General features: G+C 38.8%; 2 protein-coding genes across 6 annotated transcripts in view; one reads left to right on the forward strand and one right to left on the reverse strand.

Moving 5' to 3' along the window:
- LOC114870954 (rho guanine nucleotide exchange factor 12) overlaps positions 1-11,390 on the forward strand; it is a 32,400-nt gene extending 21,010 nt beyond the window's left edge. For 3 of the 4 annotated variants that reach the window (XM_029176263.2, XM_029176266.2, XM_029176265.2), the window contains 8 exons: positions 5,919-6,190; positions 6,604-7,902; positions 8,006-8,122; positions 8,208-8,384; positions 8,509-8,726; positions 8,867-9,017; positions 9,095-9,141; positions 9,240-11,390. In XM_029176263.2, coding sequence (XP_029032096.2) covers positions 5,919-6,190; positions 6,604-7,902; positions 8,006-8,122; positions 8,208-8,384; positions 8,509-8,726; positions 8,867-9,017; positions 9,095-9,141; positions 9,240-9,338 — 2,380 coding nt within the window. In that variant the 3' untranslated portion in view covers positions 9,339-11,390. The remainder of the gene's footprint in view (positions 1-5,918; positions 6,191-6,603; positions 7,903-8,005; positions 8,123-8,207; positions 8,385-8,508; positions 8,727-8,866; positions 9,018-9,094; positions 9,142-9,239) is intronic. The other variant, XM_029176264.2, reaches the window with a different exon arrangement.
- A 1,023-nt stretch (positions 11,391-12,413) lies between these two features.
- On the reverse strand, positions 12,414-19,619 carry LOC114870913 (neurotrimin-like). Of its 2 annotated transcripts, XM_029176138.2 has the most exons (10): positions 19,475-19,619; positions 18,569-18,670; positions 16,932-17,150; positions 15,687-15,808; positions 15,449-15,590; positions 14,368-14,465; positions 13,242-13,544; positions 12,968-13,160; positions 12,823-12,876; positions 12,414-12,756 (listed from the first exon to the last, which is right to left on the reverse strand). In XM_029176138.2, exons 1-10 carry the CDS (start codon positions 19,512-19,514, stop codon positions 12,614-12,616), a joined length of 1,416 nt encoding a protein of 471 aa, XP_029031971.1. In that variant the 5' UTR covers positions 19,515-19,619; the 3' UTR covers positions 12,414-12,613. The 2 variants fall into 2 exon arrangements, with proteins under 2 accessions (XP_029031971.1, XP_029031972.1); XM_029176139.2 differs by lacking the exon at positions 16,932-17,150.
- Between the last annotated feature and the right edge of the window lie 5,921 nt (positions 19,620-25,540).

Raw genomic sequence — 25,540 nt, forward strand, 5'->3', positions numbered from 1 at the left:
ATTTTGACCCACTAAATTTATTCGATAACTCTTACCATTTGGCCTGCACAAAAGTGATAGAAAGTTTAAATGCTTTATCCCTCTTTTCATGATTTTCAATCTTACGATAAATATTTAGAAAATAACAAAATATTACGTTTTAAATTTAATAAAAATTTATTTAAATTGTTTGGTACGAGTTGGCTAATAAGGCGAGAGTTGGAACGTTTCCTTTGAACAAAAGGAAGCTTAACTCGCAGCCAGGTGCGCTTTGTGTTTCCTGTCCGCTTTTCCTCCTCTGTGTCCATTTTCCTGAAAAACATGAAAGGGGGAATAAATGGAAGGAGGGGGTAATCGTTGTTGACGGTACGTCGACGGGACATTGGCGGTACGGTTGCGTATAAATGTACTTTTAACGCTCTAGATCCGCGTCCACGTGCGAACGGCGCAGACTCGAATGGTTCGTTCTGTTCCTCTTGGCGAAGATGTATATGCCAGCCAGAAGGCCTTCAGTCTGACGTTAAACGTTCAATTTCGCGGATGGTTATTGCGTTGCCTCGACGATCCGAAACACCCACGCGTTTATCCGAAAAGCTTCGCCCGTCGAGTCGTATCGCGATTTCCTGGCCTCATCCGATCAACCGGTTGCTATTGCAATCTTAGAACGATCTATCGGGGTATCTTTTCCGCACCATTCTATTTCGAAGTTGAATCTTTGTATTCCACTGTGGCTTACAAGAGTGATTCTTTATGGGGTGGTTTATGTAACTCAACGTGTTCGCTTATGATTTCTTCGGTGACCGCGTTCATGTTTCTCGACTGTTTTAGTTAGCGTCGGTATAAAAAAAGAAAATTTATACGTTATATATGTGTTCACTCGATGATTATTAGTTTTGTTAAATAGCAATCAAAATTTCATTATGATATGATTTTGATAATTAAGGTAAGGGATGAAATTGAAATTATGGTTGGCCGTTGTAAACTGTAAGTGAAATTATCTTTTATGTATTAATTTATAAGAAACGCGATCAACATCATTAAGGGTGGGAATGTTCGTATACATTTCTGGTGATTTCAATGCCTTTCTTTGAGCGACGTTCGAAACGCCTGAAAATCAAATTCAGCTACAGAAATTTTAAAATGAAATTCATTTTTTTAATAAAATCCGCGTTTATCTTGACGTCGCTCGTTTGAACCGCACAAAACAGACCGAGTTACATGATGCACACCGTTATGCCTTGAATTGCTTAATTGCAATTTTAACAATCCTCTATTGAAACGTTTAGTAATATGAGATGAAAAGTGTGGATCCTTGTAACTCTTCCGAAAACAAAAAGAAGTTCACTTCGTTAATTTTCAAATTATTAATTTTCAAAGTGTAATTAGTATCACTGTTAAATGTCTCAGCCTGTCGGCTTAAATTACAAATTGTGCGAAATTTAATTCGAAGTCTAAAAATCAAAATTTTCTCCAAAGAGTGCGAAATTACGGCATTAGACTCTTCCAAAACGAAAAAAGAAGTTGACTTCTTTAATTTTCAAATTGAAAATTTTCTAATTATTAATTTTCAAAGTGTAATTAGTATTACTGTTAAATGTCTCAGCCTGTTGGCTTAAATTACATTTCATGCGAAATTTAATTTGGACCCCGAAAATCAAAATTTTCTCCAAAGAGTGCGAAATGGTGTAAATACCGCGACATTAGACTCTTCCGAAACGAAAAGGGGGAAGTTGACTCCTTTAATTTTCAAATTACTAATTTTCAAAGTGTAATTAGTATCATTGTTAAATCTCTCAGCCTGCTGGTTTAAATTACAAATTATGCGAAATTTAATTTGAAGTCCAAAAATCAAAATTTTCTCCAAAGAGTGTGAAATTGCTTAAATACCGCGGCATTAGACTCTTCCGAAGTTGACTTCTTTAATTTTCAAATTACTAATTTTCAAAGTGTAATTTGTATCATTGTTAAATCTCTCAGCCTGCTGGCTTAAATTACAAATTATTCAAAATTTAATTTGGACCCCGAAAATCAACATTTTCTCCAAAGAGTGTGAAATTGCTTAAATACCGCGGCATTAGAGTCTCATCGAAGAAGCGAAAAAACGATGCTAACTTCCGCTTCAAATCCGACGAACTAACGATTGATCTCGGTGTAGATCGTAGGCCGTCAACCTTCTCGAGTGCCTTCGAATCGTTGATGCATTTTTACATTTTGAAAAGCCATACAGGATTATTGACCTCATCGAGCAACTTGCAAAGTTCACTTTTACTCGACCGAGCATGAAACTGCATCGCGCCTTTGACACTTGGGGTTCGATAAATAAATAACCCCGTGCCGCTTTATTTCTGAACAAATCAACTCGTTCCAGCTATGATAAAAATATTGAAATCTGTGATTTAATTCCTGATAGGATAGGTCTATTTATTTTTATACGAAGACAATCCTGAAAAGGCAAATCCGGACGGATTTCGCTTTTTCTGTATTTCAAGCTCGAAAAATTGCATTTTAATCTCCCTTTCAAAACTGGCAACAGTAGAATAACCTTTTAATGATTAGAACGCGAGATACGCGAAAGTTGTAGCCAGGCAACAAAAATAGAAATTTTATGAATCGCAACGGATAAAAATCGTTTTGTTCCTCAGATTTTCTAAAAAATGGAAAAAATTGAATAGCGATGCTTTCAGTCGAGTATTTTATGAAGGATTAAAATTCGATGGCAGAGAGAAACTAATATTGATAAATAATACAGACTTTTCGTATTTTATTTCATTTTTTTATTTATTAATGTTTGATCATTCAAAATGAAATGGAAATTTATTATTTCGACGAAGAATTAAAATACGTATACCTTTTATTTTATCTCGATAGTACATGGAGACGAACATGTCAGATTCTAATTCAAGCAAAGTACATTATGGTTAATTACCTTTTTATGGCTTTCCCTTATTCTAACAGTGATACGACACCTTTCGTTTTTTCATCACCGCCTAGCTTTATCCATTCTTCGCCCTGAGACATTCAATTAGTATCTATCAAAGAAAATTTCTAATCTTGTCACAATCGTTATTATAACAAATACATAATATCACTTTTAAAAGGAAAGATTGCCAGCGAAATTTCTGTGGTACGGTTAATTTCGATGACTTTGAAAATCTATTTGAGACTAATTAATTCATTGAAAATTGTTCACTTAGAAAGAACGCGTTTTATGTAACAGAGGGATAGATTTCTGCGAACAGCAACACTATATAGGGGTCACGTTCATAGCAATTAAATTCAATTGACACCGCCTAGAATACCTGCACAATGGTGCATAAGCCTTATCCTAAAAAAAGGACCAATCCCTTTTTTCAATTAAATCAGTGCTAAAATCGTTGAGAATTTTTTCTATTTCAGATTTAATTCATTTTGAATTTTCAAATTCATTTTATAATTAACAGAATATTTTTGGCAATATTTTCAGGATTAATAAAAACGTTTCTTTCAATAAGTAGTATAGCCTTGCATAAATCAGACGGTTACCTGAAAAATGCAGAATATATCAACCACAGTACAAATAAACGAAATAATACCAGTTTCTCGCGCAGGTGTTAATATTTCGTGACGAGCAATAAAAATTGGCTGCTAATGCAGCTGGTATTAAAAGAAATCGATGCGCACAAATGGACAGAAAAAAAAGAAAATGATCCGTTTCTATCGATCCGTTCGTAATACGTGTACACGCCTGTAAATGGGGACCAAAGCGGTATCAGGCCAGAGATAGATGTCTTGCCCTTTATTTTTTAAGCGATCGATACTTTCGAATCAATACATAGACTGTAGGCTCAGCTTCTTTAACAAGTTCCTTATTACAGCACGATTTTTCATTCGATTGCAAAAGAGTCTAAATAAATTTTGCTCCAATTGAAATTTCGAAATTCTAAGGTTTTATAATGGTAACTCTTACCCCTTTCTATTTTTTCTTTTTTCTTTTTTAAACAGAAGACACTATTTATAAAATTCGTCTTAATCTGGAATTAACTAAGATTTCTTTTTCTTTTTCAAATTAATTTTGTGTACGGTACGTCGATAGAAGCTTTCGTTGAGCAAACTGTTTGTTAAAGGGGGTGTCAGTGTACGAGGCATAAAATTGCTTGGATTTTTACTCTTCGGAAGAATACAGGTACCATTGATGACCGGGTACGATTGTATGCACAAGGCAGCGTATCAGCTGCAAGTCAATGTCGCATTCTATATCTAGGGGGTTGATTAAAGTGATGAAGGAGCGGCTTCGATAAGGCTTAGCTTGATCGACGTCGATTAAGTTCTCGTTTATAGTCGGGACGCCGTGGCACACAGCCACGCTGTGTTCAATTATTCGCGATAAATTAGATAGCTGGAAATCCAGGGAAAATTTGATCGAAATTAGTAGATGTTTATTTTGATTTCGCCAAAATATCAGGATTTATTGAAATAAATTTTATTTTAAGGAGAAATGTAATATGCTGTTAACACTAGATTGCCGGAGTTAGTCAATTTCACTCATTTATGATTTTATTGCTATATACAGTGGATCACAAAATTATTCGCTCACCGTTTAAAACGGAATACCTCGTTTAAAATTGGACCAAATGACGCGAGGTTTCTCGAGAAGCTATGCAAATTAATTTACTAAGATTGTGATTGTGACCCACTGTATATAAAAAAACTTAAATAATTTTTTTAAAAACATGTTGGTTTTTAATAGAATTATTTATTCCTTCTCCTACCCACTACTTAGTTCCAAAAATCCATACGTGCTATACCTATTTTAATGAATGTGAGTCCGGCAATCTAGTGTTAAAAATTGGGACATTATTCGCCCTTTAATAGTTCCGGTAAATCGTGATAGAAGGGGTGCGAATAATGTTGCAGTAACTATAATAACTCAGCCAAAATGCCAACACACTGCTAGCCGACTTTTACCGCGAAAATAACGTTTAACCTTTCGGTAGATACTTGAATCCCCTTAATTTACTAACTTCCTTTTGGCAGTATACTTAGAAAACTGATGGGTGGCATTTTTACGATCGTATTTCCATCAGCATAGCTTACACCTTGCATAATACCGTAATTATTATAGAAATTCTTATCCGCGTACCTTTTTAAAAATTTAATTCTGTAAATTTCCTCACGTACGTTGCATCACAAAGGTTCAGAAAAAATTTGCAAGCTATTGAATCACCAGAACAAACTTCCTATATGAAAGTCTAAAAGGGAAGCAATCTCGTTGATTCTAATCAAAAATGCCTAAGCCATGCAAAAATGAAAAAAAAAGAATAACGTAACTACATTTCGCGGGAGAGTGCTCTTTGCAGCTAAAAGTCCCCTCGAATAAAAGTGTATCCACGGTTTCCTAGTAAAGGCAGCAGTTAGCTGCCAGCTTTGCCGCACCGTTGAAGCCCTTTAGGGCTAAGGAGATATAAGAGAGATGAGACAACACGGCTCTCGACGTGTCCGTCCTCGACCTAATTTTCGTGGCAACGAAAACATAAGTAGTCCAATATCCTGCACCAAACCGTCTTCACCGTTTGATCATCCGAACGACATCTCGTCGGAGTGCTCGAACGTAAACGAACGACTGCCAGAAATTTTCATCGACTTCGTGAAACACGATAATTCCGGTGTTAATGATCAACGTACAAAATCCGTAAGGTATTACAATTTATCATTGTTTCCAGGATAAGAGTGTGAATATTTTAAGTTAAACAATTAATTTAATTAATTCTTCGTTGCATAATTTGTATGAAATGTGACCCGTTGTCCAAGAGAATCCTAACAAGTCACTTTATCCGTGGACCAACGTCATCGAATCCTAACTAGAGTTGGTATTATAGATATTGAAAAAGATTCTAAATGGCTGAAGGCAGCCGGTACGGTATAAACCGTCGAATACGTAATTCGCTAACGATTTACTATAGGGCTGGTTTCAGTGACTGCGAACCAGCCGGCACGTTTCCCGGCAACTCGGCTGGCAGTTCGTCGAACAGCAGCCTGTCGACGAGAAGCCTGGACAGTCCGAGTACCAGCCTGGAGCAGGTGCACCCAGCTACGTCATCGTCGAACACGTCAACCTCGTGGGACAGCGATGTTGACGTCGAACCGGATCCTCCTGACTGGAGTCAGGGTGTCGCCGAGGACGTACTCGCTCGGCTCAGCAATGCTGAAAAGAAACGGCAAGAAGTTATCAACGGTTCGTTTCGTTTTATAACATTTACATCTTCCAAGTAGTATACATATAGGGTTACAAAACCCTAAAGGGTTTCTTCGTTTTTCAGATATTTTAATGTAAAGTTTCTGGTATTCCCACGTATCTTGTATATCGTATAGGTAAATCTTGTTTCTAAGATGGTTCTGTGGCTGAAGTGGTAGAGCGCTAGCCTGCTAGTGAGACTGGGGTTCAAATCCAAATTTATGGATAATTATTTTTTTTTTCTTTTTTTTCTTTTTTTTTCTTTCGGTGTGAAACATTCCCACGGGCAAATAAAAACACCGGCGAAAGATAGGATTTGAATAATAAAATGTTATGTTATAACTGCATTCGCAATTTTAATATGTAAACGTTGGATCATCTTAATCGCACACCATCGCTCGTTATTCTTTCAGAACTCTTCCACACGGAGCGATCTCACGTGCGGGCGTTAAGAGTGTTGTCGCACGTTTTCCATAAGCCGCTGCTCGAATCCCAAGTACTTCCGTTAGACCAAATCCAATTACTGTTTTCGAATTTAGACGAGATGGTAACGATCCATTCGCGGTTCAATCAAACGATGAAACGTAAGAAAAAGGAGAATCCGTGCGTGGGCGATGTTGGCGAGCTTCTGTTAGAGATGTTCGACGGGGATAACGGTGAGTCGTTCGAGAGGGCAGCGTCGACTTACTGCGCGAAACAGCAGGTAGCCCTGGACGCGTTGCGAGATCGTCGTCGGAAGGATCCAAAATTAAATTCGTTCCTGAACGAGATCGAAGCTAATCCGCTCTGCCGAAGGTTGCAGCTGAAAGATCACATATTAACCGGGATGCTACGATTGACCAAGTATCCCCTTCTATTCGAGAATCTGGCCAAGTACACGCCGGAGAGTAACGATAAGGAAAGAACCGCCGTTTTACGTAGCTTAGAACGGAGCAAGGAGATTCTAAGCCGCGTGAACCAGGCTGTACGGGAGGCGGAGGATTACCAAAGGTTGGCAGAGATCCAACGAACCATCGACAGAACCGCTTTCGAAAAATTCGAACATCCGACCGTACAGGAATTTAAAAATCTGGACATAACTAAACGTAAATTGATCTACGAGGGTCCGTTGCAATGGCGCAGAACCGAGCAGAATCGAGCCAAACCCGTTGACCTGCACGTAATACTCCTCGACGACACGATATTCCTGTTGCATCGACAAGACGAAAAGTACCTGCTGAAATTTATCAACACGAATCAAGCGAACTCTGTGCTCAGTCCAATCGTCAAAGTGTCCACCGTTCTCGTCAGGCACAATGCTGTCGATAAGAATTCTCTTTATCTGGTGAACACCTCTCAGAACGGAGCGCAGATCTACGATTTAGTAGCAGCCTCGCCCGCGGAACGGAAATTATGGTGTAAGCATATATCCGAGGCAGCTGAAGCGTACAAGGCTCGTGATAAGCAGGGTAGAAGACCTACTCCTCCAACTGCACTGGCACAGGAACCAGGACCCCCGATCGAGGACACTTCCTCCACGGAACACGACATTATTCCTGAGAAAACGGACCAGCCACCGGAACAGGAATTAGAAGCGACTGATTCCACGCCGAATACAAGCGTTGAACAGGAACCTGAAACACCTAATACTCCTGCACCTGAGCCTGCCACAACTGAACAAGCAAAGCAGCAACAGCAACCACCACCACTGCCAAATGAACCTCCTGCAACAGGTTCTGCTATGTTTATATATTGAAAATTGTTTGGAATTTTAAAAGAAAAGAATAGGTTTTGTTTTAAAATTTCATTTTAATGAATAATCTGGTTTTTGTTCAGGTATAGGAGAACCATTAAGAATGGTTACTTGTACTCAAGCATCGTTAATAGATCCGCTTGAAGTTCACGTAGAAGTACCACCGGTACATGTTGCTGAACCAGTGTTTACACCTATAGGTATATTGTGTTCTTTTTTAATTAGAAAAGTGTTATCTTTAAGTTTGTGAATATTATTGTAATTTACGTTTCACGTGGTTTTTAGAATGTCTCAGAAGAAAGGATGAGATAATCAAACAGGCTTTAATTGAGAAACAGTTATTGGTAGCAGATATTTTAAATATTCCTAAAGAAGATTTTGAGCATGTAGCTGATATGGCATCCGAGCCATCAAGCATGGAAAAAGAACCTGCTGAACTAATACTCGCTGCTATTAGTCAAGGTATTTTTCAGTAGAATGTAATATTCAAACTATTGGCTTCACATTTTATAATCATAAGTTTCTTATAGAGTAGTGACATTTTTATTTAAAACATAATTTTATACAATTTATTTTATACTTGTAGCGAATCAGTTGGTAGGAATGTTAAATTCCGCGTTAAATGTAAGCGAAACAGAAACTGTTCTTGCCTCGCGTGGAACATCGGCATTAACTGCACCAGCTAGTTGCGAAGCGACTGGTTGTCCATCGCCACGAATGCATCTTCATCCTCAACCAGCAATATCAATTGCTAGTTTACAACCAGTGTGTCATTCTTTAACATCTCAATTGTCACAATTATTGGTAAGAAACTTTGCATCAAAAAGAAATTAAAAAATACACTGAAGACTCTTAATCAGAAAATCACACTTGAAGATGTGAGATGGGTATATATATATTTTTAAAACAAAATTTCTATATGTGCTACGCTTCTTGAATTGTAGGAAATTGTAAAAGAAAGAGAAGAAGAACGGGAAACGTTGCGGAAAGAATTACGTAGAAGTAGAGAACGTCTTCATGCTCTTGATACAGATATCAAACGTCGCGAATATTCTGATACGTGCACTATATCGTGTCAAACACAAACGGAAACCGGTTAGTTCCTTATTTTGTTGAATTTATTAGAAGTGAACAGATGTAATAATTTATTGTTTCTTGGTTGTTTTTTACAGGTGAAATTTTAAATAAGGAAAGCAGTATTGATGATGCAACACGTGAAGTAAGAGGAACTTGTAATTTTATAACAAATGAATATAATGGTTTTATGCTAATAGTTTTTCTATGTTATTATAAATGTAATTTTGTTGATCTTAATAGGAATTTGAAGATGCACGGGGTGAATCTGAAACGATCGAAGAATCAGAGCGTACAGAACATGAAATAGAAACGGAAGTAATGGGAGATAGTGTTGGTTGAAGCAACTAAGACATTGTATTAGATAATGTCGACCAGGTGCATTTCACGAGCAAGATCGTTTCTGAATGCTCATACTGGAAGAAATCAAAATTGTGTAAAAAAAAAACAAACATGACAAATGGCGAGTAGCTGTTTATGAAATACAATAATATTAGAGACATATTTACAGAGTCATGGGTCAATGATTAATCATACCTTTGCCAAAGATTTTATGTAACTGGATCTATATGACGTTGTTTCATGTGCGTCACGTTATGTCAATGACTGGAAATTATACATGAACGTTTGATTAAAAATAGTACGTCGATGTGGATTTTAAAGTAATACTGTGAGAGAAAAAATTTTTTCAGCATGCATTATTTTAAATTCTACACAGTAATACTGCTCTAACAATATCTATTATTGTATAAATGTTGTTACATCGTATGTTCTGAACGACGCCGTTTTACACATATTTCATATGCAATATTAATTTGTACACTCGAAATTTGTTTCTTGAAATGCTTTTAGAACAAAAAGGATGGAAACGTTTCTCTAGAAATTACTTTGAAAATACTTAATTGTTAATGCATTTTATATTAAAAAGACAAAAAAAAAACAACATTTACATAAATATGTTATACACGTTTAGAACAATTCAGTTGTTCACCTGAAGAAATATACACGTTGTGATTTACAATGGCGTATTTGGAACCAACTGTGTTATTATATCATAGTTTAATAATTGTGAAACATAACATGCATTTACACAAAGGTATATAATCCACAAGTGCGTCGATTTGTAATGAATGCAAAGACATGCAGAATGATAAGTTTCGACGCAGCATTATTACGTAAAGCGCTTTTACATACTTTTTTATATCCCGTGACCAAATGTTCAGGATATTAAATCCAGAGGTGGCAAATGTCGATTGGTTTTTAAAATTACTAAACAGCATACGTCATTGTGTAATGCTTTCCTGATAGTGTGAAGTGTGAAGGTAAATGCATACGAAAAAATAAGTAACAATTCTAATATTTAATTTATTTACTGCTGTTAGATTACATTTATTGCTGCCCTTATGTATTAATTTTCTAATTTATGTTAATATCAATTTGACAATTACAGTTAATAGACAAAAAATAAATGGAAAACTAGGAAATACGTGAAGATGTTAATACACTAAGAACAGTTGAGCTATATATCGTAGTAATACAAATCAAGCTAATAATAATTTGGATGTAATAAAATTATTATATTAAAATATGTAACACCTAAAAGGATGAAAAACAGTTAAATGAGTGAATATCTGTGTTCAAATTAATACGGTGTATTATTTCACTATTCCATCGTTTATTTCATTAACTTTTTGTTTTTCTTTAAACATTTAATTGACTGTTTAAAAATATACCAAATACAAAATTATTACAATAATATAAGTTCTTTGTGTTCTGTCATAAGAGTTAATTGATTATAGAGTTACCAAATTAACTAATTACGAAAATATACACTGATATTGCATGCAGATTTTTACGAACGGCATTTGCCTTGAGAAATATTTCCTCTTGGTGCTACACTTGCCTAATCGAACAATCAAGTTCCTTTTCAAATATAATGGAATTTAGAAATAGAAATAAGAAAATGGAACAGAAATTTGTATACTATTTATAGAATCCTGAACATAACTGGAAACTTCAAAATTATTAATATTCGTAGATAAGGAAAACAATAACTGATATATAAAGAACAAACGTTGAAAAATGAATTTATAGCGAATAAATTACGTACAATCATAGGCGAAACATTGTAAAAACTATATTAAACGCAGTTTACTTAAAACTATTACAACTCCAGTAATGGATTTCTTCAATTATAGAATACAGTTGACATAAAAGAAATTGTACTACTCTTTGTAACAAAGGACTGAACGTGCAAAAAAGACTTACCTGTTTACATAAAATCTTTGCTACTACTAAATACTAATAATTCTTCTACTGATAAAATACGAATTATTATAAATACATTACTATGTACATGTATAAAGTATTTAATAATATTATTAGTTGATATTATTATTATTAATTATTATTATATTATTGCATTAAAATACTTATTACATTGTAAATCGTAGAGTTTTAAATATTTGGTCACAGTATACCCTAACAATTTTATACAGTTATTAAATAATTATAATGGTTTTTAAAAATGCGACTTTAGCGCCATCTATGCAAGGACGCCAGAAACTACTCGACAAGTTACCGACTTATCCTATACCGACATAACCACTATCGTCATCTATGCTATAGTGGCTCAAACTACTCAACGGGGTCTACGAGACCCCGCTGTACACCTCGGCGAAGAGCGTAAGCGGTGTTTCGGGGTCCCTGACACCCCTAGATGCCATAATGTCGGTATACAGTATCGCTGGTGCTCGGGGTCCTCGACACCCCGATGCCATAATGCTTGGGGTCCTCAAGATCCCAGATGCAGTAATACTTGGGGTCCTCGACACCCCGATGCAATACCACTTGGGGTCCTCAAGATCCCAGATGCAATACCGCTTGGGGTCCTCAAGATCCCATACGCAATACCGCTTGGGGTCCTCGACACCCCGATGCAATACCGTTTGGGGTCCTCAAGATCCCAGATGCAATACCACTTGGGGTCCTCAAGATCCCAGATGCAATACCGCTTGGGGTCCTCAAGATCCCAGATGCAATACCACTTGGGGTCCTCAAGATCCCAGATGCACTAGCGCCTGGGGTCCTCAAGATCCCAGATGCAATAGCGCTTGGGGTCCTCAAGATCCCAGATGCCATAATGCTCGGGGTCCTGGACGCCCCAGATGTCACAATGCTGGCATGCAGTATCAGCGTGGCTTGGGGTCTTCGACACCCCAAATGCCACAATATCGGTATACAGTATCGTTGGTGCTTGGGGTCCCCGACACCCCAGATGCCTTAATGTCAGTATGCAGTATCGCCGGTGCTTTGGGGTCCCTAACACCCCAGTATGATTTATAACACTGTAATTTCAGCTTTCTTTGTATAGATGGCGCTAAATAGGAATTTTTAAGGGATGATTTAATTTTTCAATTTAACTGTAATTAACGTTTTATTTGTAAACCAAGGCACTTTAAAGTATAATATATGAACTACAATAGATACATTTAAATTTATTTACAATCTTAAAGTTTAATAATCTCACTTAAGGAGAATTTATCCTAATATAGGATACAACTGATGTTTTCTTTGTTTCTTTTTCCTTATTAACTAAAACTACTGCTTTAAACGTATTAGATATTTTCAAAATTTGTAGTAAATACATATAATACAGACATAAATGCTATAACTATCATTAACTTTGCTTCGTTAGAAGATGATCCACTTCTGTCTGTTCCTAAAGGTGAATGTTGCGACATTGATGCAAGTTGCACCACTATAAATAAAATACTATTTAATATATATGTTATCGACGTATAGGTAGAAACTTGTAACCAGTTACCTGGTACAATTTTATCCTCTTGTATCGCGTTTGTAATGTAGCTGTCTCTGTCCGCTGAAATAAATTATATAGGTCACGAGAACGTTGGAAACAGGATGGAATCGTTCTCAAGACGAAGAAGCGGTCACTTGTCTTTATTACTTACGAGCACCTTCCGTGGCGAATCGTATTATATCCGACGGTTTGCTCCATCCATGACGATTTTTCGACAAAACGAGCGCTTCGTAATGCGTTGCTTCTTCTAATCCCGTCAAGTTGAACGAGTACGTGTGTATGAAACTGTTTCCATCATTGCCACTAGGAATGTACAAATTGTGCCATGGACCAGGAACACCGTTCTAAAAATATTTTAACATTTCAACATCTACACGTCTCCTAAAATTTATGATTCCTCTAATTATTAACTGCCAGGGTCTTACCACGTATTTACGAAACCTGAACTCATATTGAACGATGGGACTGTAACTGTAGACCTCCCAGACGAAATTGTACGAGGTCTTCGAAAGACTGTGAGAGGTCTTCTTCAAGACGGCAGGATTCGCTATGCCTGATAATTCGACCGCCGCTTCGGTGATCCCCAAGGAATTAGAAGCCCTGCATAGGTAGAAACCATAATCCGTCGTTCTGACGTTCCTTATCACCAAACTGTGATCACTCCCTGCGTTGTGCTTCACTATCCTCGACGAATACTTCACGCTTTTGTTGTTGAAGTACCATTCCACCTGGAAAGAATTTTTAATTTAAAAATTTTCAAGGTATAGCTAGTTTACAAGCTTCCTAGGTCTGGGTCACATTAAAAGAAGGTGACAGACGGTACAATGACTCATACAAGTTTAATTCCAAATGTACCAGGACGCTATGAACATTTGTCAGCGGTGAGAAGTCTGAAGGAATGCTGTATCAGCAAGAAGCTTAACCGTAGCAGGTACTTTTCGCTAAGAGAAGTATCGTCACGTTTCTCGTGGATCGATTTGTCACGCGTTACACCCTCGAACGGATAACGCTGAGAAATTGTTCAACGTAGAGGGTTAACAAGGCTTTACCTAGTCCTTCGAAATTACACCGTCTCGTGTAAACTGATTTTCTAATTTATGGATACGCACTCAAAGTGCTTAAGTGTTAATTTCCAGTTGTTCAGCCCCTTCAAGGTAATACATCAACTGCTATGCCAAGTTTCACAAGGATTCCGTCGACTAGAAACTTTGCTCTCAATAAATCCCAACTCGTTAGCCTTTTCCATCGAACGTACTTTGTAAGCAGAATTAATTTTCGCTGCAAAATCTCAGTGAAACACTGGTGGCAAAGGAACGTTTTGAAGGATAGGATCGACGGTAAACGTAATAGCGTTCTTTTAAGTATAGAGTTCTTTAAATCCGCAAGACGAAACTGTCGTTTCAGGAAGTAATTACAACTCCAACAACGAAGATACTCTCTCGGCTACGGTGAAAACCGGCTTCACTCTGCGCGAACTAGGTCCATTGTTGTTCGAACTGTTAATTACTAGCGTTGTAATTACATCGTCGGTAGTCTTGCAAAACTGCTCACCGTTGCTTCTGGCCAGGCAGTCACCTCGCAATGCAGCTGTACGCGTATCCCAGGAGGTGCGTGCGCCCAGGTCCTCGTCATCTCGATCCTCGGCTTGTCTGAGGCGTTTCCCATCCGCAGATCAATCAATAGAAACATGGAAATAAAAATAATCATCATATAGTAACTGTATAAAAGAAATTTTCATAATGTAGGACAGTCTTTGAACCTATTAAAGCATCCGAGGTTGTCAATTAATACAGCGTTAATCATGAAATTATTTAAGGAGATGAATCATTTAAGTAGAGGTTGAATGCTCGTCCAGTCAAAGCTCTCCACTTGTAGTTCAATGATTTTTAATAGAAATTTTTATATTCATGAACAATTATCGTGGATAAACGATTCGATTTATCCGAATCTAGCATGGTTACTATTAATTCGTACCGGCATCTGATCGGAATACTAAAGAGTCAGCTTCCTAATTTAATTACGACCGTTTAAGCAGGATGGTGTAGGTTATTACTTCCGCACGCATGGGCAGGCATGCATAAAGTTGATTAACTTCGAACGTCGATGCATCATCAAGAAGCAGCACCGTCTTTGAATATTCCTAAGGAAATCAATGTTATTACATGGGAAGTAACTCGTTGAAAGCTTCCTCGATGAAGGATTAATTCATTAATACATCAAATTGATTATCAGGGCCGGCTCTGAGATTTCGGGAAGACAAAAGGGCCCCTTTACATATATGACATAGAGAAAAGTAGCTCAAATAAAATTTATAAAATTAACTAATTTAGATTTGCAAAATCGTTTTATGGGGGTCCTGGACCTTGGGGGGTCCAGCCTAGTCTGCTTAGGCTCAGGGCCGGCTCTGAGATTCCGGGTTTCGAAAAAGGGCCCCTTTACATATACGACATAAAGAAAAGTAGCTCAAATAAAATTTATAAAATTAACATTAAAGCTTGTATAACTAATTTAGATTTGCAAATCTTGCAATTTAGATTTGCAAAATCGTCTTATGGGGGCCCTAGGTGACCCCCCAGTCTACCTAGACCAAGGGTCAGCCCTGTTGATTATACAAAAATATATTTTTACTTACATCTGACGTACAAATCTATGGTGGCCACAGCGGATTCACCGACGTCATTGTTCGCCACACAAGTATAGCGACCAGCGTTACTGGGACTCTCAGCGTGGAATCGCAGACGTGATCTATCATACAGAAACGGTATCTCCCCGTCCTGTGAATGGACAAATATTTTTACTGTTCACCAAAGCTACGACAGGTGACAGGCGTCGTTTTTCTTTACGCATTCAGACGTATCGACATCGTTTACCTTATTCTTCCAGGATATGATGGGGACTGGAACACCTTTAGCCACGCAAGCCATGTCCACCTCCTCCCCTAAGTTCACTTCCAGTTTACCGGATTCTGGCACTGGTTGGACGCTGGGTGCAACTGTAAGTAATCATTTTAATTTAATTAGTAATTAAGGTCGAGAACTTTGTTTCAGTTTTCCTGATTTGTTAAAATTTTCAATTTAATTACCAGAATTACCATATGGATTTATACGACGCACCAGGTGCGTCTTGTGTTAATTAGATTTACGACGCACCTTGTGCGTCTTGCGTTAATTATAATTCAACTCGATAGAAATGGAAACGAGTACTGTCCCTGAAAGTATTAAAACTAATTTTCGTACTTTTTAATTAAAGCTCCTAATAGATACAATTAAAAACGCTTTTGGCGATCTCTGAAAATGAAACCGGAATCACAAGTGGGTCTAAAAGTAAGAGGATCCGGCGCGAAAGCGTTTGTTGTCCGACGGAAAAATGAGTTGGAATCTCAGGGAACACAAAAAACACCGCCGAATTCGATTCCACATAGGGGTGGTTCGACGGAAAAAGAAACTGGAATCTCAGAGGACACTAGAAACACCACCGAATTCGATTCCACAGAGGGATGGTTCGACGGAAAAAGGAGTTGGAATCTCAGGGGGCGCTAAAAACACCACCGAATTCGATTTCACAGAGGGACGGTTCGACGGAAAAAGGAGTTGGAATCTCAGGGGACGCTAAAAACACCACCGAATTCGACCCCACAGAGGGATGATCGGTGATTCTTTTCTCTTATTTTTAGCGTTGGCTACGCGTTCCGCGAAATGAAACCGAAATCCTCGCGACTGAGAAAAACTCCATAGAGAATCGGCGACGACCGAGGGAACTTTCCTGAATTTGTTTGTCGAATGACGTAGAGCTACGAGGTATTTTCGAGTTATCTATAATTTCACACCGACAACAATCGATAGTCGTATTTAACTTTCCTCTCAAAGACCCCTTTTTCTCTTCCGCTCCTTTGATTTTGATCTCGGCTCTGTTTCGTTACGCTTAATAATTGTCGGAGCAAGCAAGAGTAAAATTGGATTTTCTTCTTTTATCATGCACCAAATACCTAACCAGGTTTTGGAAACTGCTTTCAATGTTCGTATAACGAAACTTTCGGTATAGGTGAAAATTAAGCTCGAAGCACGATTTATGGAGCATGAATTTGCAACTATTATACAGAATTCTGACGTACTCACACATTACTTCGATCTCGTGTACCTGCGTCGCGTATCCCCAGGGAGCTGGTCGCGAAGCTTGGCACACATACTCCCCGGTATCATTTCGCTTCACATGGGAAACCTCCAAGCTCCTGTTTGAGTACATTCTAACTCTTTCAGGTGGTACGTGTCGTGGTTCACCGCTGTCAGCCAAAAGGAAGCCGTCCCTCCACCACCTCACCGTCGTTTGCACGTTGTCTGTGAATGCACAGAGGAAAATTTGGAAGCTCCTCGTGATTCAATGGAAAAAAGTCTACATTAATTTCGCGAGAGAATTTATCAGGATTTATTCGTCCGACAGGAATCCTCAATCTTCTTTCTTATCCTAATACCTTTTTCCCCACGATTTTCCCAGGAATTTTCGAGAATTATGGCATTAAAACGTTTCATTGTTTTAATGAAAAAATCATAGAAACCATTTCGTACTTAAATTATTCCGTCTCTTTAATTATGGAGATTGAATCCGTGTCTTAAGATTTAATGAACCTTAAACCGATAAGTAGTTGAACACGTAACCGAGTATCTTTTGCCTGACCTAATTTAACGGTAATCCTAACTGGGATAGAAAATCGAGGCCGTTAGTTGGCCGTCCTGGATCCGTGGTTACCGCAGCAATGCCAAAGGGTTGAAAGTGCTTAATACCAAACAGCTCTTTAATCCGTAGCCATTTCACGATCGCCGATCATTTTAGAGTACGTACGTGACCTCATGTCCAACTTGCGACAAGCTAAAGTGAATAACTGACAGGCAATCTTGTTAGGCGAAACCACCGATGACAGCTCGATCGATTGTACCGTTAATTGTTTGCGTTCTCAGCCCGTGTCCAGTCGAATGAACGAGTTTCTTGTTTAGCAAAATTACCGAACGTTCGCTAAAATTTCAACCTTGTTCTAGTTTCCCTAAATTGCTTAAATTTGCAATTTAATTACCAGAGTTTCCATGTGGATATAAATGTATAAAATTCGACGACACACCAGGTGAGTCTTCTGTTAATTATATCTACGACGCACCGGATACGTATTGCGTTAATTATATATTCACGACACGTCAGATGCGTCTTGTGTTAATTATATTTACGATGCACCAGATGCGTCTTGTGTTGATTATATTTACGACGCGTCAGATGCGTCTTGTGTTAATTATACCCTCGACGCACTGGGTGCGTCTTATAAAGAAATCGGAGAATCTATGAAAAAAATTATTAAGTAAATGAAATTAGAGAAATTTAATATAGAAAATACATGGATATCTGATACCATTAGGAAAGTACGGAATCCTGATTGCATGTTGCAATTCTAATGCAGCTGGCAACGTGAAACGGAAGAGATCACTTTTACTCTCTTACAAGAGAAAACGATCACGGTACGAGGTATCTAATGTTACACCATTGTTGCGGTTTACGAGACGCAACAGGTGATATTTGTTTGTAATAACTGAGAGGAGAGAATGATGCCTCCATACCGTTTATACGCGGGCATTACTTTTATACCTTTTTCCCTGCTTCCAATACTCGTTTCCCGTTCAACTCGTTCAACTTTACCCCCCTTGTTAATCGAGCGGGGCGGATAAGTTTGTAAATTGAATTTCAGAGTATCGGAATTTGATATGTTACTCACCGTGATCCTCGACGTAGCACGGAAGCAAAACCGTGTCATTTTCAAAAGTCTTCACGGTTGTTGGGTAACTTTTAAATCCGTTGTTCGCCGCTGCCCGACTTCCTGTAACAACGGGGAAAATTTGATGAAATAATTAATCTAATATCCGACGGTACACAAGATATAATTTTCCTTCAAATTTTGCGCATCAATTTATCTTCCGACGGGCGCAATTTTCCCGTCCAGTCACTGCAGCCTGTTCGTTACTCTACACTACTGTGCCCATTCGCTTTCTATTTTCTCCGAAAACTACCGGTGTTACCGCGTTTCCCTGTGCCGTGAAAAGACACATGCAGATTTCTTATACATTATGTATACGCAATTTTCGCGTCGGTGGAACGGCGACAGGTAAGCAAACGTCGCTACGATTTTCCATGCCGCTTGGTCACCTTTCAGTTTTCCCTCTTCCCAGAAGCTTCCTCGTACGAAGGAAACGGGACGAGCGATTAGAGAGAGCAAGAAACAAACGAGACAGGCTGGCAATTTAAAATTTCCGATCCCATGCCGGGTGGAAACTCGTTTTCACGCCCTCGGGTTGTTTGCGATTTTCGCAAACTATCTTCCATTAAATCCAGAACAAATGTGGAAACAGTTGAATTGGGAGAAGCAGGGAATTATAAAAGTTGTTCGAAAATTCACTGCAATTCACTGCATGAAAATCCAATGGAAAACAGGAACTCGTAGACCCGTATTTCAAGGAAAAATACAGGAAACGTGTCTGTTTCTTTAAAATAAAACTTCTTAGAGCAAGATGGATCAATGTTTTCGAAACACGAAAGAATTTAGGATAAGGGTCGTATTTGTCTTCGAAAATAAAATGCAATAAATAAAAGGTCGACCGAGGGAAATGTATGGATTTTTGCTCACCAATGATAAAAATGCAGAGCATCCAAGCGAACAGCAACATTTTATAAAAACATGTATATACGTTCCACCACCCTCGAATCACGAAATAAACGGAAAAGAAGAAACGATTCAGAATGATGCCGTAGTACGCGCGAACTCTTCGACTTTTCACGAGACACTGATCTTCAGTTAAGATGGTGATCGTGTTGCCACGATCTTAACGCACACACGTCTACGCCCCCTCACGCACACTTGTCACACGTAATTATGACCAGTTGTCCATTGTACCAATCAGGGTGCTCATATTTTCACCCACGATAAATCCCGTCCATCGTCTCTGCTTTTCATTTATGAATATTTCAAAAATAGCTCTTTCATAAAATGGAAATGAATTTACTTATGAATATTGCAATTGCGAATTTTATCCCGTGGAATCTAGGACTTTAATAATTTTATATTTCGAAGCTTTTATGGAATATAATATGAAATTTCTATTTGACGGCTTTAATTAACGTACGATAGAAATTGATACGCGATAGAATAGATAGGATTTGAACAATTTTATTTTTCGAAGATTTTATGGAATATAACATGAAATTTCTATTTGCCGACTTTAATTAACGTATGATAGAAATTGATACGCGATGGAATAGATAGGACTTTAACAAATTTATTTTTGGAAGATTTTATGGACTAAAATATGAAATTTCTATTTGACGACTTTAATTAATCTACGATAGAAATTGATACGCGATGGAATAGATAGGATTTTAATAATTTTATTTTTGGAAGATTTTATGGACTATAATATAAAATTTCTAATTGACAACACTTTAATTAACATACGATAGAATAGATAGGACTTTAACAATTTTATTTTTGGAAGATTTTATGGACTATAATATGAAATTTCTAATTTCACACTTTAATTGATAAGCGATAGAGTAGATAAAAATAATGGAGTTGAAAGGAAAAGATATTTTGTTTGAATTGAGAACCACCGCACCCTATTGTAACGCTACCACTATGTATACGTGCACAGGGTGTCCATCTACCAACACCGAAAGCATTCTTCTATAATTTGTTCAATTTACGCACCGACACGTACCATACATGGAGTCATTCATCGAGTTATCCATTAAATCGTTAATCTAATATGTGAATCGACGGAGCGTTTTAAAAGCAATCGACAAACCGTGCGTACCCTCATTCATGATTGTAAACAAATGAAAATGTCACTGTCAGTGGTGCATCATTCAAGGAGACAATGCAACGTTTACCATCGTAATTCTCAAAGGGTAATCGAATCGATCGTTCAATAAAAGATTCCTTTTCGTAAAATCAGACTTTCCTGAAAATTTCACTAGAGCCATTTTGCGAATACGTCGAAAGTAATTCAACGATATTAAGAGCACTCGTTGGGAAAATGAAAAAATGAAAGGAGAAAAAAAAATAAAATTGGCAAAGCTGGAGCGAACGATAAAAAGGCGTCCACTCGGAGGTACTTTGAAGCGGAGCCACGAGGAATTAACAACAAAACTTCAGCATCGAGATTACGTGTAATCGCATTTTAATTTCCCTCTGCCGCGCTTCGCGAGTTATTGCCTCGGCCGAGACACCGGTATGAAACGTTCTTAATTATTTAACGTAGTTCACCGCCACAAAGTCGGCATTCGCTTAGCGAAATAAGAAAATTCATATTTCCATCCGACGGACGTCCGCGCTCCACTTTCTCGGGACAGAGACAAACGAAATCAGTCGAAACGGGCGTTCGTTTTCAGAATCAGCCATGAGCGGCAGCTTGACCCCCATTCCGGCAGCAATTCCCAGGGATGCTATATACTTCAGTTCGAGTAACATCACGGAAAACAATTTCCACGAAAATTATATTAAACGGTTCATCGCTTCGCCGGACTTTTCTACCTCTTGGTAGCTTGAAAAATTCAACGTCCTTTATGATTGTTTTCTCCTATGTTTGTCAATAAAATACAGAGACGTTTTCCTAATTTCTACAAAGAGCGTTCGACGTTAAACGCTCGACGAAGGTTGTGCTTTTACATTTTCTGTTGCAGGTTAATAGAGCAGGAACCTATTAACAGACCTCCTGCTGCTGGCGATTATTAAGCGAAAACTAATTATCAAACCTTCGATCGATTATTCCCCCCTGTCGCGACGACGTTAATATTCAAATCAATTCGTAGTGAGTGTATATTTTGAAAAGAATTATAAACGAAGGAACAAGAGTCGCTCCCGCGTAAAGGAGATATTGTGGTCTATTTAACGAGCATTGTTGACCCCCTGGTACGTCATTGGAGCGCATTGTTCACGGATTATGCTCGGAGGATATGCATAACGTGCTGACGAATGTTTAGCTCGTTGGTATATCAGCCGTAGTGAATTTCACTCGGATTTTAACGCGACTAACCAACGGACAACCTGTTCGCAATGGATGCTGTCTAAAAATAACGAGAAATTAACGGGTGGTTTTGATAAACGTCACTCAATGCTACTATCCCAGCGAATCCAAGCAAACTGACAGATTTCAATTGTTTCTGTATTCGAATTGTTTCATACAGAAATGAAATTTAAAGGAAGAAATAAAATATAGGAGAATAATAATAGGAAATTGTTAAACTTCGTATTCTAATATATTTTAATATCTATTAATTAATTTGACTTTTATGCGAAGAGTTGCTTCTCCCTAGCTATCGGTGAACTAAAAATCAATACCAAAAATAAAAAATATTTTTATGCAAAGAATTAATTCCACCAGTCTACCAATCAGTCCCCAATTTAATCAAATAAAACTTCGCATCCATCAGGAAAAGAATGAAGTTTAAAGAATTGCAGAAAAGGAGCTCTTTAAACGTTAATACCCCCATAAAATAATGTAAAATTCAAGTAATTAACCGAAATTCCTTTCAACTTTCTTGCAGCGTGGACACGCGATCGTTAAACACACGGATACCATGACCCGACGCAACACGCGAGTAGGATAAAAAAAAATATCCAACAATAACCCACATTTTCTCAAAGCCAGGAGCTCGTCAACCGTCGATCTTAATTTACAATTCAAAGCTTTACTACCCCCGCTGATATTTTATGCAACGACACGAAAGTTTTCTGCCCGAGCGTGCACCGAAACCTTTTTACGGTCATCCGCCTCGGTCTGTCTTCTCTGGTCCGATCTTTTTTCCATGCAAATGCGAGAAAAAAAAGGAAAGCGTCGCGGATCTATCGTCCGTTCGAAGCTGCTTCGCGCCGTCTTGAAATCATTTAGAGTATTCCGACGCGCGTCTTTTCTCGGAAGACTTTTCCAGAGAGTGGAGCTTAATGAATTTTTACCTCTTTTCCATTCGTCGCCGCGAATAGCTCGATTTAAACGGGTTAATTCTCTCGACCACCGTTTTCCGGCCGTCTTCGGACCGGGTGGTAAATATTCATGAACGGAACGGAGCTCGTTCTTACAAAGCGTAGCCGCGCGAATATCGCTGCTCTCTCGCGTACCATTCAGCCACCGGTGACAAATTGTGCAAACCGCCTACGGCGACACCAGCTCCGGCTTTTCCTCTCCCTTTTCTTTTTTTTCCCTTTTTCCTTTCTTCCCTCTCGCCCCGAAAACAGAAGGAGCCGCTTGTCTTGTGCGAACGATTCAACGAACCGCTGTCCTGGAACGATGTTTGCGCGCGAATTTTCCAGCTTCCTGAACTGCCACCGGCATTCGGAGCGTGTCGTGATTTGTAAGCAAGGTATTTTTCGGCTCGCGCAGAGAAGCACGGTCGAGAGATGGAAAGAAGATTAGCGGGACGGCACAGGAGCAAAGGGAGCACTTCGCACCATCTCGCTTTCTCGCGAAGTCTCATTTTTTCGCATCGGCCATTAGCGCGCGATAATCCACTGTCGAGAGATGGAAAGAACGTTAGAGAAAGGAACGCGAGTACGATTGGTCGGAGTCGGTGCGTCACGCCTTACGCACGTGCATCGCCGCGCGCTATTGGCCAATGCGATCGCACGCCAATCGCGCCGCCCGACAAAGAAGGAAAATGGAACTTCGCGACAAAGCGAGATGATACGACGTCAGCGTTGCGATGGATTTTAAACGTGGGGATAGGGCGGAGCGTGCGAAGTCCTCCCTTTGCCCCTGTGCCCTCCCGCTAATATTCTTTCCATCTCTCGACAGTACGTACTTTTCATGAAAGATCAGAGGAAATTTATTAGCTAGATAACCAATACGAATGTCTCTCTAGCTGGCTGCAACAGCGATACAAATTACACTCCGCAATGCTTTTTCCCCGGGATGAAAGGGGCTACTGAATTATGCGGTTAAAGCACTTTATTACGCTGTCCTTATCAACGGGATGATCGAAACAATTAGCCATTCGAAGAAGCTTTGCATGCACTTAGTCGGTCCGCAACGAAACCTCGACAAAGTGGTTCGCGTTCAAAGTAGCTCGTACAATCTGCTCTTATAAATAATGCACGCGAGACCGGTGTGCACTCTCCTCGATAATTTGGCTTTCATAGTTGTTCGAAATCGATCAACCGTCTTGTATCGCATGTACCCTAGAATTCTTGCGGTTCTCCTACCAAACGGCGAATTTCATTCGTACAACCGCGGAACGCGCACCCGGTATTTGTCGATCGCCTCTGCATCCTTTGAGCAATCCACGGCTAACATTCGATATTTCCGGCGGAAAGGACGCTTGGAGGTATCCTGTATCGCCTTAAGCTTCCTCGTGATGCGAGGAGGAGAGAAGCGAAAGGAGAAGTGGAAATATTAGGGCGAGAATGTAATCCTTTCCCTCTCTTCGCGTCGCTTGCGTTCGTGGTCGTACGAATCCGTGTGAATATGCTTAATCCAACGCAAAGAAGACACTTTCAGAGAGGTTCTCAATTATCTGATACACTCGGCCAAGTGGCATAGAGGGCCTGTTAAGCTGATTGCAAAATCTGTTTACCAACGGGGTCAACGGATTCGAAATGTTTATACCTTTCCGTCAGCTATTCAGCGTCTTTTATGAAATTAATAAGCTTCGTATCGCGAACACTTCCGTATTATCTCCGAAGGATAATTCTTTTAGCTAAAGAAATGTGAGAAATATGCATTTGTCCAGCACCGTTCCTCTGACAATTGTAAGTTGTCATCGCGACGGACTGTCCAGACGGTGGCTAAAAACTCTTGTGCTTTAATTAACATTAATTTACCGAAGCACTAACCCCAAGTGTACCATCGTCGGCTGTGGCATGTTTACGGACGGCTCAAAGGAATATCTGCTGGTTAGGGTCGGAAATGGGATTAATTGCGCAGGTCATGCTGGCGGACCGGATACTTTTTACGCGCGATTCGTAAACGAACATGTTTAATTGTACCGAATACAATTAAAAACACCGCGAAGAGCGTACGAAAATAAGCGACACGAAGAGCTTATAATGAAGCCCGTTTAAAATGAATCGATACGTTTATTTTCTTTTCTTTGATAAATTTTTACCTCATTCCTCTCAATCAATATTGTCACAATGAATAATTACAGGGAGTCGCAAAAGTAGAAAAATTACCCTTCACTGATTTTATTTCACGATTTTAACAAATTGCAATTTTTCAAAACGACAGAAGCACAGATTTTAGTAAATTAATTTTTATAGCTTCTCGAAAAACCTCCAGTGGTTTGGACCAATTTTAAATGAGGTATTCTGTTTTAACACGCTGACTGCCAACTGCGAGATAATTCGCAAGATCTTTTTTTTTTTTCAAAAAAAAACACTTTCTAGTTTTTAATAATTTAATATAATTAAATTAAATTGGCTTTTTACATCGGAATCCTAAAAAGTACCGTGGCAGTCAACGTGTTAAACGATGTGCGAATACTTTTCCGAGCCACTGTATATTGATTAGTATCAATCTGACTCGAAGAACGCGGAAAGAAACTGGTGAAATATTTTCGCCAAAAGGAAGGATTAATTGTGTCCCTGGTGAATGAACGCGGTTGTGCCAGATTTTATCAGTGTTCCGGGCTAAACGTTCCGCTCCGTACAAGTGGCAACACCAGCAATATTTCCCGGTCGCATTACACGTACTACGTGCACCGT

This window comes from Osmia bicornis, chromosome 1 (genome assembly GCF_907164935.1).
Source record: "Osmia bicornis bicornis chromosome 1, iOsmBic2.1, whole genome shotgun sequence".
In the NCBI taxonomy this organism is placed as follows: Eukaryota; Metazoa; Arthropoda; class Insecta; order Hymenoptera; family Megachilidae; genus Osmia; species Osmia bicornis.